The 20058-nt window shown below is 39.4% G+C and overlaps 1 protein-coding gene across 1 annotated transcript in view; it reads right to left on the reverse strand.

The window, feature by feature from the left end:
- The window catches only part of ZNF423 (zinc finger protein 423), a 161309-nt gene that overhangs the window by 69246 nt on the left and 72005 nt on the right, over nt 1-20058 (reverse strand). Inside the window, exon 4 of the mRNA XM_054389523.1 lies at nt 19281-19365. Within this exon, the coding sequence (XP_054245498.1) occupies nt 19281-19365 (85 nt within the window). The remainder of the gene's footprint in view (nt 1-19280; nt 19366-20058) is intronic.

Below are 20058 nucleotides of genomic sequence, written 5' to 3' on the forward strand. Positions count from 1 at the left end.
CCCTACAGACCTTCCAACAGAAGGTCTGAACAGAAAGAATCACACACCCTATTCAAACCGAATGATTTACCAAAGGGTGAACACAGCCAACACAGGCCTTGCTGGCTGACTTCCACTATACTCCACTGCAGCTGCTGCAGACCCTGCTCCTCTTTTTTGGCCCTTTATGAATTCTAACTGCTTAGAGAATGTGACCATCCCACCCTGACATGTTTTGGTGGCAGCAGTCAGGTGCAGCTGAAGCCTATCCTGTGCTTTCTCCTCTTTCCCAATTTCTTTCGACACAGTTGGGACCTGGGGCTACTTCGTTTCCAGGAAACAGCTGACACCTACAGAAAAGTTGGTGTGAACAGCAGGAGCTTTGCAAGAGCTTAGATCCCCCAGGGTGGGAGTGTGCAGCTCCCCCACCATTAAAGACCTCCTGTATCAAAAAAGCAATGCAGCATAGCCTGGACTTACCAGAAGGATAAGAAGCAGCTAGGTGAGGAGTTGCACTTTTAAAGCTTTGGTGAAAAGTCTGTGCCACTGAGCAATACCGCCAGCACCAACTTACAGGTCCAGAACACATCCAAGAGAACAGCTACATGGACACAGCCCCTGGCCCCATTTTCCCTATCACAAAGGGAGTGGGGACTCCCTTTGCAAGCAACAGACTGCAAAGGGAGTCCCCACTCCTTCCCTGCAATGCTCTCACATGGGCTCTGGTGCTGCCTGTAGGCTGGTGGACCACAGCTCTCTCAGCAACATCAGACTGGTGGGGAGAAGCCCAGACAACAGCTGCAACAGCTCTGACCATTGCAATGTCCTGCTTGACACTGGCAGGGCTCTCATTACATCCAGCCTCCTCAAGAGCTAGATAGTAAAAAGGGGAAGCTGGTGACACTCAAAAACCAAAACAAACCAAAAACCATGAGGAATAAGTTACCAGATCAATAATTTTTAGAAGCACCCCAAACTCCCTCAGAGACCTGTAAAGAACACAGACGCTTTTGTTCTTCATTCCTGTTTATTTTTATGGCAGAGCTTCATACTATATTTTCTGTTGGAAGGACATGATATTAAAAAGGGAAAATACATCCATTAAAGCATACCTTTGCTGAAGATTTTGTTAAGTGCCTGCCTGGCAGAAACCAGACAAAGAAATAAAACAAAAGATGGGGAAATGTTAAGCTTTCAATTTATTTAAAAACCTATATTACTTTAGGATTCTGCTTTACTTTATGCTAAGGAAACTAACTCAAGACCTGATCAGAGTATCACTTTTCAAATGCCTAAATCCCTGTAAAGGTTTAGTGTCTGGCTGTGTGCATTTTGCTCAGTATTAACATGTTCAATGGAGTACTTTGATTTTTTTTTTTTTTTTATCTAGACGCCAGAAGCTGGTGAATATATGCTTCATAGCTTCAGATAAACCTTTTGTTCTTCTGGGGCTGATCAGCTGGTGCAGCAGCGAGAGGGAGAGGAGGAAGGAAATTCACAGGGGCTCCACGGTTTCAAAAAGTCAAATTACCTCTGAGCCATGGCATTGCTGATAATTTAAATGAAAAAATATATATACAGGCTGCACCACACAACATCTCTACTGTTAGGACTTTTAATGAAGCCCCAGTTGTGATGACACTGAAGCAGGGAACGCTACGGTGGGATAATTACTTGGCTCCCTCGCAGCTGAGTTTCACAGATGCATTATTAACGGCACATTCCATGCCATAACGAGCACCGAATGTAGGTGGGATTCACAAGCCCCGGCATCCGCCATTAGCAGGTTGGCGCAAACACAAATGAGTGTTTTCACAAAAGCATGCAAAGGTTGTGAAATTCCAATGAATTCTTTCACTGGAAAAAAGAGTTCAAGCTGCCATGACCGGATATGTCACCTCCCACGGCACGCCGTGCGCCTGGCAAGGCACCATGGGAAATTACAGAATCAGAATGCATTGATTTTTCTGTAGAAAATACAGGCAGCAGCCCTGATGAAGAATTAAAGAGGAAATGTAATAACCTAATTCTCCTCCAATGTCCTCGCACACACCCCTTCCAGCTCAGGCACCCAGTTCCTGAATCCAGACAAAAGCCAGGTGAATGACAAGGATAAAAATTAGATTTTGCTTAAGCGGGTGGTGGGATACTGGGGCGGGTACAGCACTGGGTGCTTACACCAGGGCTGGACTTAGCCCGCTTTGTCTCAATGTCATCAGCTTTAGGACACAACACTACCAAGCAATACTTTTTTTATGATGCCACATGTTTTACATTATTCTCCACAACATTCATCTCCTGAACATTCCTTAGATACAATCCCTAAACAGGTTTTCTCCATAGAATACTATTTACAGTATAAGAAATTATTAATAATTCCTCCTCTAATCATACTGTATACGGCTTGAAAACTCTGGAGAATACAGAAAGAATTTTCCCTCTCTTCTCCATGCCACACACACAAAAAATACATTAACATTTTCCTTTATTACAGGGCAAGTTAGCCCAGCACTACACCTACATTCCTTCCTAGCCTCGTCAATGGCAGACACAATTAAGACATTCCTCACGACTGCACAGTAGCGCTTATTTCACTCTTTGCAGCACAAGTTTGAACTAAAGGTATTTACAAAATTAATGCCAGCCCTGTTTTTTTTTAAAGCTTCTATTTCAAGGTGACCCTTTTCCTATTTTGTGTGTTACCCTAAGTGTTGCCACATGCATACTGAACCAACAGTCTCCCAGTAATTAACACTAGCACTTAATGAAGTCCAGCTGCTGCGCTGGCAAACTGAAGGGATGCCAACCTTGGTAAACTAGTACTTGGGCTACTCCAGTTACAGCTGCTCTAAAACCACAGCAGTCAACTCCTCTTTGCCTACTTCTCAGAGATAATTCTTACCAAATAAGAAAAGTGTTCAAGACTAAGCATTTAATAACAAAGCTTATCTCTGAACTAATACTTCAAGCTGGAAATTTTATAAGGGCTGTACCAACTTAAATGAATGCTGCAAAACTAATAAAAATTCTGAGTAGCAAATGAAAAGCTGAAAGGAAGATTTGCATTGTTAAATACAGAAACCTTTAAAAACCCTAGAAGTGCAGTTCCAAGGAAAAATTAGAGACAGACAATATCTGTTCCTCTGAACTCCTTTCCTGATCTAGTATGAGAGACGCTATCAGCCAGCGCTTTATTAAAATAACGTGCTCTGCCAGTTGTTTCACTGCATGCAGTGGTATGGCAGGGATACTAGGTGAATGCTTTTGGAGAATGTTTGAAAAAGTTTGTGTTGTAACTCATTCCACGTGGATTTTCAAAAGAGGAAAAAGAAAACCTTCCATAGTCGTCTTCCACATGTGTTTTCTTGCTCTGCTCCTTTATCTACCACTTTTAATATGCTACTTTCCCATGCAGAAGTAGAGAAAACATCACCCAGTTTAAGTGAGCAATTTCTAACCTCCCTCTCCATAGCCAAAAAAAGCAATTCAAAATTGCAAAACACACTCCTTTCCTCTCAGACACACACAGCAGATATTACATCCCACATTTCTGTTTTACATACTCATTCAGGACTCCTACTTCAGTCAAGGAGATGCCTAGACTAGGCTGGAGATGCAGAGTTTGAGCTGAGGCTTCTTAGGGAGGTGAGAGCCCCACCCACTGACCAGCTGGGAGCCAGACTAAGCAGGGAGGGCCCAACAGGTGAGTGGGGCTCAGGCAATGAGGGCAAAACAACTGTAGAGGTACTTGGTTTTCAAAATTATTAATAGACAAAATGGCTTCTACTATGATAAATACTAAGTGGCCTTTTAAAAGGCATGAGAGAAGGGAACTGGCTAATTTACTTTCATTTGAACTAATTTACACATAGGTAATGTATCGATTTATAAATATATTCATCTCAAACAAATCAACAGCTCTTCCAAGAAGGGGTTAAAGCCCTGCAATCGGTCCAGTTTTTCCACTAGAGACCTAACATTGCACAGGATCAGTATTAAAAGTACATTCTCAATTATTCTGGATGTCCATACCCCAGAGAATAAAAACAAAATCATTATTTTACACAGTAACATAGTCCTTGAAATTGCCTTTTTAAAAAATAAAAATATATAAATAAATAAAAATTATGTGTGCAGAGCAATGCTGACTTCCAAGCACAAATTCCTTTGATTTTCTTAATGTTAGCTTTGGACCTTACCAATGACTCAAAAGGAGCTGCACTGAAATAATTGTGTAACCTGGCAGCGCTCTGCAATGTATCAACATTTCAGTCAGGAAGATAGCAAAGGGCTAAAAGCCAAGAAGCTAACTTTAGTTTCATTTACAGAAAATATTGCACATATTACACCATCTACTTTTCTTATTGCAAGTTTTATATTAAATTATCCAGACTTTCATAGAGAAAGCCAGTTTTTAATTATCAAAAAGATGTTGTGGCTAGGTTCCACAAGAGCAAACCATGGGAAAAGCACACAGTGGTTTTGCATGACATGGTGCAAGGCTCACAAACCTCTCGCATGCATTGGCCTCTATGTCACAGTCAACCATGGAAAAAAGGTCTGTTTACAACAGAAGGCATCTGGTAACCATGATTATTCTGCCTTAAATCCAAACATTTTAGATTTCTTAGCTCCCTCTTTTGTTCAGTTTTAGTTCTCACCATTGCCTTTTTCTGCACTGCCCTGTTCTTTTTTTGTGCATATTATAACCCAGCATGACAAAAGTCTTCATAGTCATCACACCCCCTGATTTTTAAACAGGTAAGACTTATTAGTTTCACCAAGAAAAGAGGTTCATAAGTACATTTTAAATTAATTTTTTAAATTGTTTCACAAGGCAGCTACTCTGTTTCTTCCGCAATGATAAAGCTCACAGCTTGATAGCTTGCAAACTCAAGGGAATTGTCTACTTGAAAGTAGAGCCTGAACTACTAAATATGGATTCAGATCTAGATAATGAAACCTTCCTGCTCCCCAAACTTTGGGTGTTCAAATCTAGACGCACAGTCTTCACTCACAATTTAAATTTCAGGTTATTCTAACATGTTGATGGTGCTCAAATGCAGACAGCAGGGCCTGTTTCCATGAAATTACAGGTATCTTCTCCTTTCTTCTCAAATCCTCTTTTTAAAGTTGCTGTGTGCCAGCAGTCTGATGTGAAGTAAAAGATATTATACAATAACTTCTGAAATAAAATAAGAAAACCCTTCACTAAGAAGAAGCAAAGTTCCTTATGGGATATCATTCTGTGTGTGAGGTTCTAAAAGGTAAGGCCATAGACACCTGAAATTAAAGATTCTTCTAGATATTCATGAATAGAAGAATAGATGCTTTAAGATCATGTGTGGAAAGTAGACTCTGTAGATCCTTCAGTATTGCTGAATGTATTATTTCAGTACCTGAGACACTGCTATATCCACACAGGTGCAGCTATCCCCTGTTAACAGTGTACGTACTGTATGGGTGTGTGAGTAACTGTATGAATTGGGTGTATGTCAGATGCAGCTCAGTAGGGATAAAACAATAGATTTAAACATGGTGCAGGCAGTACTTCATAGAAGTCACTGTACTACACCAGTTTTTAACAATGAGATTCAAGATTGTGGCATCTTGAACTTTAAACCTGCTCCTAAAGCAGGCACGTGTTATACAAGGCACCAGGCATAACTGTATTGTACAAAACATCAGGAATGGAATAAAGCTTTTCTTAACTGAAATGAAGTGGAAAAGCATATTTCCACAGTCTTTAGTGCGTTAGCTTTCATGTTCTTCATTAAGTTACCCTCTGGTTTGCCCCAAGTCCTGAGCTTCCCCATCAGCCAAGTGGAACACTGACAAACCTGAAAGGGAAGATGCTGATAACCCCGATCTCCTCTCAGCAAACATGGCAAGCACTGGTGCTGCTTCTCATGTTCTCTTTCCAGACAGAGAAATACTAATTGTCTTTTAAAAATCTCTATAGTATTTTGTCAATATTTTTTTATTACAGCAGAGCATGTATAAATATTTTATTGTAAACCAAGGGCCTAAAATAAACAGTTTAGTAAATAGTTATTACATTACAAGGAAAAACATCTGTGGAAACTGTTTTCCATGTAATTATTCTTGATATTTTACATTAGCTCTCAATGTGAATTTCTTTGGCTCTAATGTTTCACTTGTTCTAAATCTTCCTCCTTGTTGCTATTATTAAAATCTTAAAAAGGTGCCAAATCTTAAATGAAGAAAAAAAATGATTCACTAGAAATTATTCATATCACAGTGAGCCTCTACTAAACCTGGCAGGGGTGCAATATTTTCGGTGAAATTAACATAAAATATACAACTGCAAATTATCCAGGAAATAGCAATGTTCTTTACAGTGCACATTTACATTTGGTAAAAAATGTTCTACTTATCTGTCGAGCACAAAGCTCCAATTGCTTCCAAAGGCAGATTTAAAGGGATAGTGATAGCTCTGCACAGGGAGCAGGGTACTTGCAGTGGCTATAACAAATAGCTGGTGGGGAAAATGCCCTTTGATAATTACTGAAGGTAACAGTAATTGCTGGACAGTTCTTGTTGTGCATACTAACAATCTAATTTTAGATTTCTTCCCCTTTTGGTACACTGGATGGATTTCCTCTCTTAGGTCTAAGTCCTTTCTACTAAACACAAGAAAAACTGTAATACCATGTAAAATGCAAATTTTGCTGTAAATATTTTATAAAATTGTTGCATACATCCCAAAAGCTATAGGTCTTAATTGAGAGCAGGCTATTTTTCCAGTCAATATATGGAAATGGAAAATGCTAATTCATGTTTTTCTACTTATGAAAAACCCTGGAGAATGGCAAAACCACAAATGCACTCACTTTAATATTATAAATATAATTTGGCTCCCTCTTTGCAGTCCCCAATGTCCTGGCTTTTATCTCCCAATGGCTGCAGAGGAAGAATCAGAGAATGGCTTTTACATCCCCTGCGCAGGAAGTCACCCCCGTGCACTGCCAGCTTGGCAAAAGAGCAACAGCCTGAGCTTGCAAACGCAGCAAACAGGAACCGAAACAAAAAATTCCAGTGCTCTTACACAGGAAACAAGCCTTGAACAGCAGCAAACCCGCCCAGGGCAAGCAGCATGCACACTCAGCCCTGCTGCCAAGAGCCACTGCTGCCACAGGCCAGCTTGGTGGAGGATTGGGGCTGCCCCAACACTGTCCCCAGTCCTGTGGCTCTTCCTTAGATTTATTTTCTCCCTTCAAAGAAACCAGTGGCTCAGCCAATAAAGCCTTGAAACAACCTCTCACGAGGTGTACCAAATATGACTAGAAGTCACTTAGCCTGCTCCAGTGTATGGTTACTTGCACTTGTCTTTATTCATCTACTTTTCACTCCCTTGTCAAGGAAAAGACTGGGTTTTGCATCTTCTAGAAAAGAAATCATTAGGCTGCTAAAGTTAAAACTCTAAAGGTCATTGATGCTGGCTTTGAGGACTGAAAATGATATTATTCCCCATTAGACTTTTAATCTCATGATTAAAGCTAAAGTTAACAAGGCGGTTTCATTTTCTACCAGGCAAGAGTAAACTCAATTTTTCTTTGTCTACCAGAATACTTAATGGCATCCTATCTTGATGAGCAATATCTCATATTTAAACAGTATGAACCATGGAAATGCAAAATACTTTGAAAGAGGTTTTTCAAATTTTTAAATGCTATTTGATTAACCCTGAAAAAGGCTTACTACACGCACAGCAAAATCCACCCATGGAAATCTCACAAGTCAAAGGACTTGTCAAGACTGCAGACCTCACTGGCACTAGCAGGGACACAGGGAGGGAAGCATCCATCTATTCTCTGTTTGAGCTCTTACTCCTATATCCCTAAAACTTAGCCCAAAAACTGTTTCTGAATCAAGTAATGCTCATGAGTGCAAGTGGGACCCAACATGTCAGTAAGAGCTGCTTGCCTGGGTGCAATCTGCCCCCTTGGGCTCCTCATGGCTATTAAGATTAGATTTGCCAAAACCTTGTGGAAACATCTACAGAACAAGAATCTACAGGTGCATACTAGTTTCAAAACCCACTATACAGCATTCACTGTTATTATAGGCAGATGCATGGAAAAAATTCAATTTTCTTCATTCAAGACAGACTCTGATAACCAGCTAGTAAAACTCAGACTGTAATTTCTTATTCAGTGTTCCACATGAGATCCGTTTTGCTGAATTTAACATGTTTTGCTGTTAATGGATTTCACAGTATGTTGCCATTTTTATACAGCTGTCCAAATAAAATGCAGTGTATGATGATGTGCTTTTACTGTACTGCTAGCCTGCAAATGGCAGCCACTTCCCCAGTTTAAGCTGTAGGAAAATGGGAAAACTCTTTGACTAAGCCATTTAATATCTGTATTTTTGGTCTTCAGAGTTGTTTTCCTTCTAAGTCATGTTCAAACAAGAAGAAGGATGCAAGATAGATATAATTACATCTTGTACATTTATGGTCTAATAGGATTTCCACTGAAGATATAACCAAATTTCAGTATTTTCAGGTGTTAATAATAAAAGGTTACTAAAGGTAACAGACCCACACCTTTGTATTTCTTGAAATCTGGGCTCCTAGCCTGCATGACAAATGTCTAATTTCTTTAAAATTGCAGACTAATTACTGGATTGCAGGGACTACCTAGTGCACAAAACACAAACCACTCAGTAGTTAATAGTTTACAAGAAATGTCTGCATTGGACTCCAGAACTGCTAAACCATCTTGACCTGTTTGGCAGTGAAGCATGCCCTGACAGAAGATGTTAATGCTTTTAACACGCTCACCAAGAAAAATAAACCCTTACAAGCTGCAATAAAAACATGAAAAGAACCTAGCTTTCCTTTTAATAATGCTTTAAGAACATATCTAATTTTTCTGATACCATAAGTATTTTTGTAGTATTGTATTTCTGTATATCTATGGGGTACTACAATGTTTCTTTTTCTTTTTTTTTTTTTTTTAAAGAGTATTGTTTGGCTTCCTCCACCCCCTCCCCCCTCAGATTTTAAGAATAAATACTGAATCAAAAGGTCGAAAGTTTCTCTATCCCTTGCCTTGTCTTACCTTTTTCCTTGCCTTCCCAGGAAAATTCTTAACTAGAACATTAAAAAAAAAAGGGAGAAAATATCACTGGAATACTTTCTTCCCTTCAACTTCAGCTGTCTATATCCAGCCCAGCTTGAATCAGTTACTGTCCACTGCATGAGGTTTCATCATTTAACTTTTGTTGCCAACATTTATTCCTGAATATAACTCTCAGTCATGGGGTTTAAGAAATCCTTGTCCATATCCCAATAATACATGATGGCAGATGTGTGCCAAAACATAACAGCAGAGGATATACCAGTGGTGCTAGTTGATGCTGATCCTTTAAAACACCCAAACACTACACAACGCAGAACTTAAAACCAGTGGATCTGCCTAGCCTGAACCACCAAGTCACTTGCCTGTGAATACAGACTAAGATACAGTCATCACAGAATTTAAACACTTCACAGCTGCACACACAATGTTCAAAAGAGCTGGTCATTTTTAATGCCCTTGACTGTCCACCAGACAATGGATGATGTGCATCTGAAAGCAGAGTTAAATCTCAAGTAGGTTATGATTGACTGAAGTAGTGATTCCTACACATCAGAAGTGTGCTGTGTGCCTCCTACCTGCAGTATCATTTTTGTAGTATTCTCCACCAGTTCAGGAGGTGCAACAGAAGGAAACACCAGACCAAACTGCTTTTGGCTAGTTTTTACAGGAAACAGGAGGTAAAAATGCTCAATTCTGCCCCAAGGGGTCAGCACCTCATTCACCCCATCTGTCTCTGGGTTTGTGCCAGCAGGACAAACCACAAACCACAAAGCAGAAAAGATACAGGAGATAGCATTCTGGTGAAAAAGACAGCTATGGAGAACATCAAGACAGGTGTTTTGTCCTGTTATGGAGCTCTGTCTTCTGAAAACCAGGTATTCTTACACATTGTTACTTTGGTTTTTTTTTCAGTTGTAACAAGGCAAAAAAAGTTTTTTTCATTTATAAAATCATGATTTGCTAATTCTTCTATCTTTGACATTACTGCAGGTAAGTCTGATGGGGTCTTCTTCCTCAGGCTTACTGTGCAATCACACATGGTTATTGTCTGTTGTGAAAATGGTAAACTTTTATTTTTTAATTAAAGAAATTTTATTTTTAAAACGGCACTCCATGAATCTGCCAAGTCAAAATTTTCAGTTAAAACCCTTCTGATTCTAACAAAGGCCCAAAGCTGTTAAAAGTTACTAATAAGTCGAGTGAAAAAGAGGTTGTGACAAAAACTTGCTGTACGAGCAAGCACATCTGGTGCAAACAACCCAGACCATTCATGTAAAGGCTTTATCGCTGCTGGGAACCTTGAAACACGGAAGAAAGGTAAAAGCATTTAAATAATTTGCATGGTCTTCCGTCAAGGGAAACACTTGTAAGGAACCTCACGGTAGAAAAGTTTAGCTCCACAAGTGAAAAAAAGGAAAAAAACAAAGGTGCCAGTACCCGAGACAGGCAGCTCATAGAGAGAGGGCTGTTTTTCATTTGACTTGCTTGCCAGCAAATAATTTTTTTCTAAGGGCCACATCAGTTGGTAACCTCTTGTTCTAGAAGACCAGATTAAATCTCCCCCAAGGTTAAGGATGCTGTTTAGTTTGAACTATAATTAAAGGCATCAGGCCAAATGTTTCTCTTTGAAGTCACCCAAATAACAGGAGGAACAAATCTGGACCTTTAACGTACAGACAAACCATTTTTGTCTTGATAACTAGGCTTCAGCATATGTACACCAGTACCCTACTGGTTCAAAACCAGAGGGTTATTCCATAATAAAAAGAAAAAAATAAATAAACATTTTAGGTCCAATGCTCAGAATTCCTGAATATTGAACCACATATTCAGAAAGAATGAAATCCAGAATTTTATTAGTAGAAAAAGAATTTAACTGTAGATTACTATACTTTCTTTTCCCATTTTCCTATGACTGGAAACAATCTGAAAACTTGTCTATATTTGCCCAAAGAGGTAAAAAAAGTATTTTATAACTCTTTATAACTCAGTTAATTCCTAACTAACCCAGTACAGGTTTTCCCAGCTTATAGAATCATAGAATCATAGAATCAAGAAGGTTGGAAGAGACCTCAAAGATCATCGAGTCCAACCTGTCACCCTAAACCTCATGACTATCTAAACCATGGCACCAAGTGCCACGTCCAATCCCCTCTTGAACACCTCCAGGGATGGTGACCCCACCACCTCCCTGGGCAGCCCATTCCAATGGCCAACCACTCTCTCTGTGAAGAACTTTCTCCTCACCTCCAGCCTAAACCTCCCCTGGCGCAGCTTGAGACTGTGTCCTCTTGTTCTGGTGCTGGTTGCCTGGGAGAAGAGACCAAACCCCTCCTGGCTACAACCTCCCTTCAGGTAGTTGTAGACAGCAATGAGGTCTCCCCTGAGCCTCCTCTTCACTAAACACTCATTCCTTCTTTTTTCCTTTCTTCACTCCTCACATTTCAGCTGTCTTTCACAAATAGGCACAAAGCTTTCTGTCACTCAAGATAGGTAGTATTGGTATGTGATGTTTTCAAACCAATAAATTTGTTTGACAAATAAAGAGGAAATGGAAGTAACATCTACTTTCTGCAGATAAAACCATTATCTTTTAATAAGCCCCCATAAAGAAATAATCCACACCTAGATTTTAGGATAGAACTGATACAGATGTTAGTCTCACAATTCACATGAGGAGAACAACTTCCTGAAAACATTACTTATATTCAGCCAAAAAACTACACCAAGAAATGATGGAAGGTTTTCTCCCTCCTTCACCCCTACAAAATATTCTGGTGTTTTTTTCCTCGAAAGTAGGACACAGAGGGGTGCTGACCTCTTCACTGGGAAGGAGTAGAGTCATTTTGTCATCTGCAGGGAGAACCCAAACCCCATATGGTGAGGACTTGCTTTCTTTTCCAGATTCAAGATTAGCACAGAGGGGCTAAGAAATTTGTTTGTGAACTTAGAGACACATGGCCACATGCATATAAAATATCTGAGAAACAGGCAGAAAGCATCTCTACAGACTCTTAAAAACACATGTACAATTGTTTTCAAGGTTCATAGTATTAATAAAAATGAAGAACAAGTTACACGTTCCAAGAAATCACTGCTACATAGGGCAAAGTTTACTGAAAAATGGCAAATTTTGCCACATTAACTGGTGTTGAAAGGCTGTGAATAGATTAAGGTGCTTGCTAATGAAAACTTTGAAGAAACATCACACTTAAAACTCAGGCTGATTGCAGAAAAGGTGTTTTATCAACTGCTCCCTTTATGAATAAATATGAAACTACCAGGAAAGTGTTTAAACAGGTGTAATCACAACTGCATATAAAAATTGAGTTTAGAGGTTGTAAGGAATCTTAACACAGTTAAGACAGAATGAAAGCGATGTAAAACTGTGATCATAGCTGATTATGCATGTATCATGCAAACCAGGAATGTTGTCATAGCAGCTATAAAAATGTCAGTGAAAACTGAACTACTATTACCAAGTTGTAAATTAAATGAAAAATGCAAAAGGAATATGTGAATGAATACATTAAGGGAAATGTTATTTCCTTCCTGGTGGATAAATAAGCATAACAAAATACATTCTCATGAAACGGAGTAATTTGTATGAACAAATATGCACAGATAACAATTGCAGGAGGCCACATCTGCACAGTACGACTGGATAAAATTATTAAGATTCTGGGTAATGAATTTTCCAGCCTTAGAAAGAAAGGGACAGTAAAAATGTAGTGTTATGAAACCAGTATCAAAGTAAGAAACCAATTATGTAATGGATTATATTAAGTGCCAAAAATTGTTTATACTAAAGGGAGCTTCTTGCTGTCTGTTAGCAATCGTAATTCAGCTTTCAGCCTGACTACGCTTGGTAAAAAGCATGACTTTTAAAATCAAACATTCTAGCCTTTCATATACTTGCATGAGTGCTTAATACTAAAAATTATTAACACCAAAAAAATAGAAACTCAAGGCTTACAGCTGGACAAAATAACATAAGGACCTACTGGCACAGACCAATCTGTGTGCTCAAGAGGTCAAGCCAGCAGCAACCTCCAGTCAGGCTAAGTCCCCTGCAGCAGCTCCAGCAAGACTTTGGCCAGCCTGCAGCACTCATACATGGCAGGATAAAAGCTTGCATGTACACCTGGAAACACCATGTATGTTTTTCATCTGTTAAGGAAAGTACAACTAACATTTTTTCCCCCCTAAAAGTAGTCTTTTACAATAGTCTGGCACTGCAAAATGGAAGTCTAGTACATATTGTTAATTAAGGCAAGTCCACATAGAATTGGATATTGAAGCAAGCACTGGGTAAATATTATGAAGGTTGTACCTTCATTTCTGCATTAAAAGAGCAATTACTTGGAATATACTTTACAAACATCAAAGTTTGAAAATTATTTTTGAGTTTCTAATGCATCCATAATTAATTCACACGTTCAGCTGTTTAGTCCAGAAATACGTTTCTGTTGATAATTTGCATCTAATGCTTCAAAAACAATCTGGCACATTTTCATGTGTCTTAATGCTTGAAAGCTATTACCAAGATAGTGCTTTACAATGTCATCACCATTGCTACCATGTATAGGCTTTAACTAACACTAGCACTTAGGTCTGAAGTGTTTCCCTCAAGAATTAAACAGTTTTGTCTCAGGACACAATGTCATGATGGTATCTTAATGGAAGGGAATGTGTTCAACAAATAACACCCTTAAAATTTAAATCCATTAGAATTCAAGTGCTGTATTAAACAAAACACACAGGAAGATGGGAATTTTACAACAATTAAAGCTGCCCTTCTTCGAATATTGACTACATACATTTCATATGGAATTAAGTATGTTTTCTTAGAGGAGAGATTCTGAGAAGTGTTAGCTGTCCTTAATTCCCAAATCAATGATAATGAGTAAAAAGGTCAGGTGTGAGTATCAGAAATGCTTCACATCCTCATCGGAGATGCCCAGGGCTAGTACTTCCACATGTATAAAAGTCAGCTCTGCAAAGATGTTCCTTACCTACATCCTTTTCACATAGAAATGCAGTTTGAATCCACTATGACAGGCAGGAGTCCAAGACTATACAAAATTAGTCCAATTTTTAATTTATATAATAAATTAATTAGCAATTCTGTTGAGATCTGAATTTATGAAAACTGTGGGTGCCTAAGTGGAAAGATAAAACTGCTTCTATTTATGAACAGAAGAGGAAAACACAACTGGGTATATATACTACCTCAGCCCTTTCACCACAGTGCTTGGTTTCATCTCAGTGATTGAGTCTAGTATCAACAGCTAATTCTTTCAAACATAAAATCATCTTCCTAAGTTTCTGCTTTATAAAAAATTATTTCTGTAGTTATTATTGCAGTTTGACCTCTTATAAGCAACAAAGGTATTTTTAGTATTTTCTAATATTATGTTATTTTTAAATGTTAACAAAATAACAAACTATATTTGGACATTTGCTGTTTAGAATACTTGTATGGCTCTGAAAGAAATACAGCTGTAGATGGATGTTATCCCCTCTTTGTGTTTAGTTCTGACAGAGTGTTTCCAGAGCTTGAAACATGATCTCCAAGGACAGGAAGGGTAATTCAGATACAATGTATGATATGTCAGGCTTAGAGCAGTATTCAGAAAACTCTCCCCACTTCCTCCCAACAGGGTGTTTAATTTGGTTGTCCCCATCACATCAAACAGGGAGGTATTGATCCAGACAGCAGTCCAAGAACGAGACCACTGAACAATTTCAATGTGACTTCTGGAAGTTTTCCCTCCAACATTCCCTTCTGTCCCCAGTGGCTCTCAAAGCACAAACAGAGCCTCACGCTTCACCTTGCATATACGACAACATGGCCAGCCTGCACCCCTCTCTCTCCCTCGCTGCTCACCAGCTTTCATACATGGATTTTGACTGGGAGCACTGGCGATTGCATGTGTAAGGACAGGAGCAGCACTGGGGAAGGGCTCTGCTGAGCTCCAAGGAATCAGCCTCTCATGAGCCCATAGTCCTCTGGAGTCTGAGGCAGGAAGGTCCTGCAGCAACCCCACTGTTAGAGCATGACCAGGAATCATTATTTTCCCTGTTCCAGCACTAACTGCACCCCAGCTGACCTTCCTGTGCACATCTGCCAGAAGAATTTCTTAGAGAAAGGGAAAAAGAAGGGTGGGGATAGTTGTCCACCCTTCTTGAACATTAAACACAAAACACCCCCCATCTCAGTGAGACAGAGGGAAGTACTGCTATGTCCACTTCTCCTACTCAAACAGCTGAAAGCCCCAGCACAAATCTGAAATCACTTTGTCTTGATACGGGATGACAGCCTGACTGGAGACCAACAAGTCTGTACAACTGCATGCACCCTGAATAACATTAACTACAGCTTTTTGCCTGGCTGTGGGAGCAGTACAGATGTAAAAACCCAATAGGAAAACCCTGGGCCAAATCCTGATGTTCCCTGTGCAGGGCTCTGCGCTGGATCTCTCTTGGTAGTGTGGGACAGGGAAGTGCCAGGGCCCTTTCTCTGGAGCAGTCACTGCCCATGTGCTCTGTGGACTCCATGGCAGCCCAGTGATAGAGATTGAAGTTCCATGGCTTCCCCAGCCACCGGGGAGAAACTGTACTGACAAATTTCCCTGCTTCTGGCTGCTGCCATTGCTGCTCAATGCTCCCTGTAGAGCCCACAGCTGCCTACGCCCATCTTCCCCTAATCTAACAGAGCCTGCACATCAGAGGCAGTGGTAGGTGGGGAGGAAAGGGGGAGAAGCTTTAAACATTGCCAGGTCAGCACAACAGGAGGGAAGCAAGTACAGAGGCAGCAAGAACTACCGAAAGTTTTTGATATAGTCCCAGGTGGACTCCCCCAATGCCTGTAAATGTTTCAAAGGGGGATCCCCTTTTTGTGGGCACAGAAATGTTTCAAAGGAGCCTGAATCAGTGCAATGTTTCAAAGACCTCTGCTCTCTAAAAATTCCACCCTGAGCCCCTGCCCAAGCTGAAAACATTTCTAAACAGATCCCTTCCTGGCTAACTCCAGCTAAGGAGGTCTGTTCTGCTCACAGCCCTCCTACTGGCCCCAGCGTAAAATGAAACAAAACATTTACCTCCTCTAGGGATGTATCCAGCTTGCTCCTTCCCCAGGGACCCTGCGCAGGACCCAGTGTGTCTCTGTGTTTGTGCACAGAATGAAAGGCTAGAGTGCAGAAGGCTGATTTTTCAAAGCAGTATGTGGGAGTTGCACTGGAAATTCCCTGCATACTCCTTTGAAAACAATAAACCCCCTAACTCCATAAATTAAGGACAGAGTCTCCGAGTCCAGACTGAGGAGCAGAGAGGTTGAAGAGGGAGGCACAGCCAACTTAAATGCATGCACTTTTTAAGACAATGATGTAAGAAATAATTGACTTCTTTAATCATATTAGAGGCTCTGATACTTAAGAGGTGTCAATGCTACAGAGCAGAGATTCCTTGGTTGACAGTCACTTCAACAGAATAAAACTGTAAGCAAGTGCTTAGGCTATCTCAGCTATTGATTTTATGTTTGTCAAAGTATGAGAAGAAAGTGCTGCTGAAAGATCTTGGATTATGAAAGCCAAGTGTTATTTTACCTAAAAATTACATGTCAAGGCTAACTTCATTGTCTTGGCTCACTTCAAATTCAAGAGAGATAAAAATCTCTCCCTGGAAATGCTTATCCTACTCAAACTCTTATCTTAGATTGGTATCAATCATTCATTTTCCCCAGACAGCATCTCAATGACTATATTAAACCAGACACCTTCATTTTAGACAGATACAAGTTCATTGAGACAAGTCCAAGCCAAAGCTCCTGAGGAGACGCAGTCTGGCTCCTCCCCAAACACCTGTATTTTCACCCTGGGATCTCAGCACAAACAAATCCTAATTTGTAGATCTTAAACTGACAGTGATGACACTAATAACCCCTATGACACAGACTTGGGCTGCAGAAACAGTTATATTAGCTTCTTTCTCTCACCTTATTTTATAAGCAATAAACCAGCCTAAGAAGTGAGGAGGCACATGCCCATCCCTCCTATGGCCTGAGTAAGGCATCAAGGCTCTCAAGCTTTGAACAAAGGGCACAGGAGCGAGCTCAGAAGGCAATTCATCACTTTTCTTACTAGTACTGACTCAGCACTATGACTCAGCACTGTGGAACTTAACACCAAAAATCTGCCCAGTATTTATTGCTGGAGAAATGGTGACTTCTAGCCTCTCCTTTGCCTTTCAGTATTCTCCAGTAAAGAACAAACACCAAGAGCAAACTCACTGGCAGCACCTCTTTGGAAGCAGTCACATGTGCTGAAGGAAATGGGGCCCAAGTGCTTTGTGAACTGAGATGTACTGAGTGGCAGGAAACTTGGCTCCATATTAAAGGTTTCTATACTTCACTCTTTCCCAAACTACACCATGAAAAAAACGGGACAACTTGAACTTAATGAACATTCTCAGTCCGTATCTCATCAAAGCAGCACAAAGACATGACAGCACAACAGAATAATCAACTATTTTCTTACCATGTCCTGGTATTTACAATGTTCTGCATGTACAGCACCAAGTCCACTTTGTAGTTTATATACAGAGTTCTCCCAAACATGTATAATTACTTATGTATAGCTTCAAGGAAACAATAGGTACAGTTTTGACAAACAGTAGCTCTACACTTTTCTCAGCCTCCTATATCTTCTACCAGTGCTGTTTTCCAATAGCAGTAATAGTGAACCTTGTATTTTTCCAGACAACACTGATTTGGGGATGTATATAAATAAATGTTATACATCAGTTACTAGAAAGTGAAGGAATTACATCTTTCCAAATGTAAAAAGCATTCCTCTTTCAAGTCAAACGGAATCTTAACTTAGCACTTCATTACCTTTGTATTTTAATATCATTTATTAGCTACTGGATCACAAATTAAGTTGAAACAACTGCTAAGCTTATCTAAGGACTTTCTTTGAGGCTTCTTTAAAAAAAAATATAATCTAGTGAGGAGCTACATGAAATCACTATGGTCCAATTAACAAGGATCTCACTTTTCAAGCTTGCAAACAAAAGATCACATTAACACCTGCTTCAAAAGCAAACATTTTTAGATATCTTCATCTTAACCTGCTTGACATTGACTTCAAACTCCTGCCTCACTCTCAGATGAAAATTGTGACTAGCATCTGTATTTTTCATTTGGAGGTGGGAAGATTATGACAGTTTATATTTTTCTCTCCCTGGTATTTATGCATAATTCACCTCAAAGATAATAGGAGTTACATACATGCATTGATGGGAAAACAGTTTCCTTCATGTAAAATTGTTGAAGGAAAAACATTATTCTTATGGGAGATAAATGCTGCATGTGAATATACGAGACCAAAGCGTGCACTGTAGCATCCTTGAAGAACCTCATCCAACATATGCCTATAGTGACATATGTAATCATCTCCTTTGTGGTCTGTGCACCAAAATAAACTGACCTCTTGGGCCAACACATATATTTATAACATCTGTACAGACGGTGAAAACATTTGTTTGTATTCATCAGAAAAGTTACCATGCAGTTGCAGCAGAAATATAACCCATCAGATTATAACACTTTACTGCAAACTGTTGCAACAGGACTGTAGTAGAAGCAAAAATTGATTTTCTAAAGCACTTGTATGACTGAAAAGTTGAACTTTCAGAAGTCCAGAATTGTTGGAAAAAGAAGAAATAAAACCACTGAAATAACTCTAAGTGTTTTGTTTTGACAGTGCTCCTCAGGAATTCACCACACTTAGCTGGGAAAATGCTAGCAGTTAAATCCATTCAATGTCATGACATACAAAATTGAAACATAATTGCTCCTAAGTGGTTGACAACTGGCAAGTACTTTTTCCATAGATAGAGATAAATTTATGCTATCAAATGGAAGATACTGTCAAAAGTTTTATTTTAATATAAATGAAAATGCTACATGAGGACTCAAAAGGATAAGGAAAAAAGCTCAGCAGTAACACTTTTATAACCACATATTTAAAAAGCTTTGAAGTGAAGAATCATTACATCAAAATCATTTTCCTTGAAAGATAAAAAAAATAAATTACAGCATGAATATTAACAAGTTATTAGAATGGCAAATTTCAAAGAGCAGCAAAAAACAAGCAGCCGATGAGTGGCCTAGTTTAAAGAATGTCTTACCAATCATATGGTTAGCGACATGGATTTGTATCTCTCTCTCATTCTCAAAGGTCATCTGGCACTTGATGCATTGATAGGTCTTTTTCTGTTTAATAACCAAAAAAAGATTAGAGAAAACTGCACTGTAGCATAAGGCAATTGTGATCATGAATATAAGCATGTTGCATGCTTCAACTTTCCTCCAATGAGGCCTTTTCTGCTTGTATAACCCCAACAAGACACCAAGCTGGGCTGGTCTTTTCCAGAACTATCAATACAATTTCTAACTAAGAGCCAGCTTTAGAAGATTTTGTAATTTCAACTTTAAAAATTTCAAATTACAGTACTGGAAAATCTGATTGAGTACTTGAGCCATAACCAGATTGCTCATGTCTTTTAAGCCACTGCAGTAAAAATTTCTTCAGAGTGAAATAAAAGACATTGAAAGGCAACTCTCTTTTCAGACGACGACGACTCTCTCAAAAACATCCATCTTTACATAAACTCAACATACAGTAGGCAAAACACCTATAGTTACCTGGGGAAATGAAGGACAAGGGGAAAAATACTTTTTTTGTAATGGTCTCCCTCCAGAAATCCTGGACAAGCTGCATTACCACATAGAACAGTATTCTAACACAATCTGTTGTGTTTTTTTCTCTAAGTCATACCAGGGAGGCTTAGCTGCAGAAGTCAGGAGATAGTGTGAAGAGGCAACTGCATGAACTATTTATTCAAATAGGGAAAATGGAGTTTGCACTCAGATTGACAGTGGTGTGTGTAGTCGTGCAACATGACA

The sequence above is a fragment of the Indicator indicator genome, chromosome 19 (assembly GCF_027791375.1).
Source record: "Indicator indicator isolate 239-I01 chromosome 19, UM_Iind_1.1, whole genome shotgun sequence".
Taxonomy (NCBI): Eukaryota; Metazoa; Chordata; class Aves; order Piciformes; family Indicatoridae; genus Indicator; species Indicator indicator.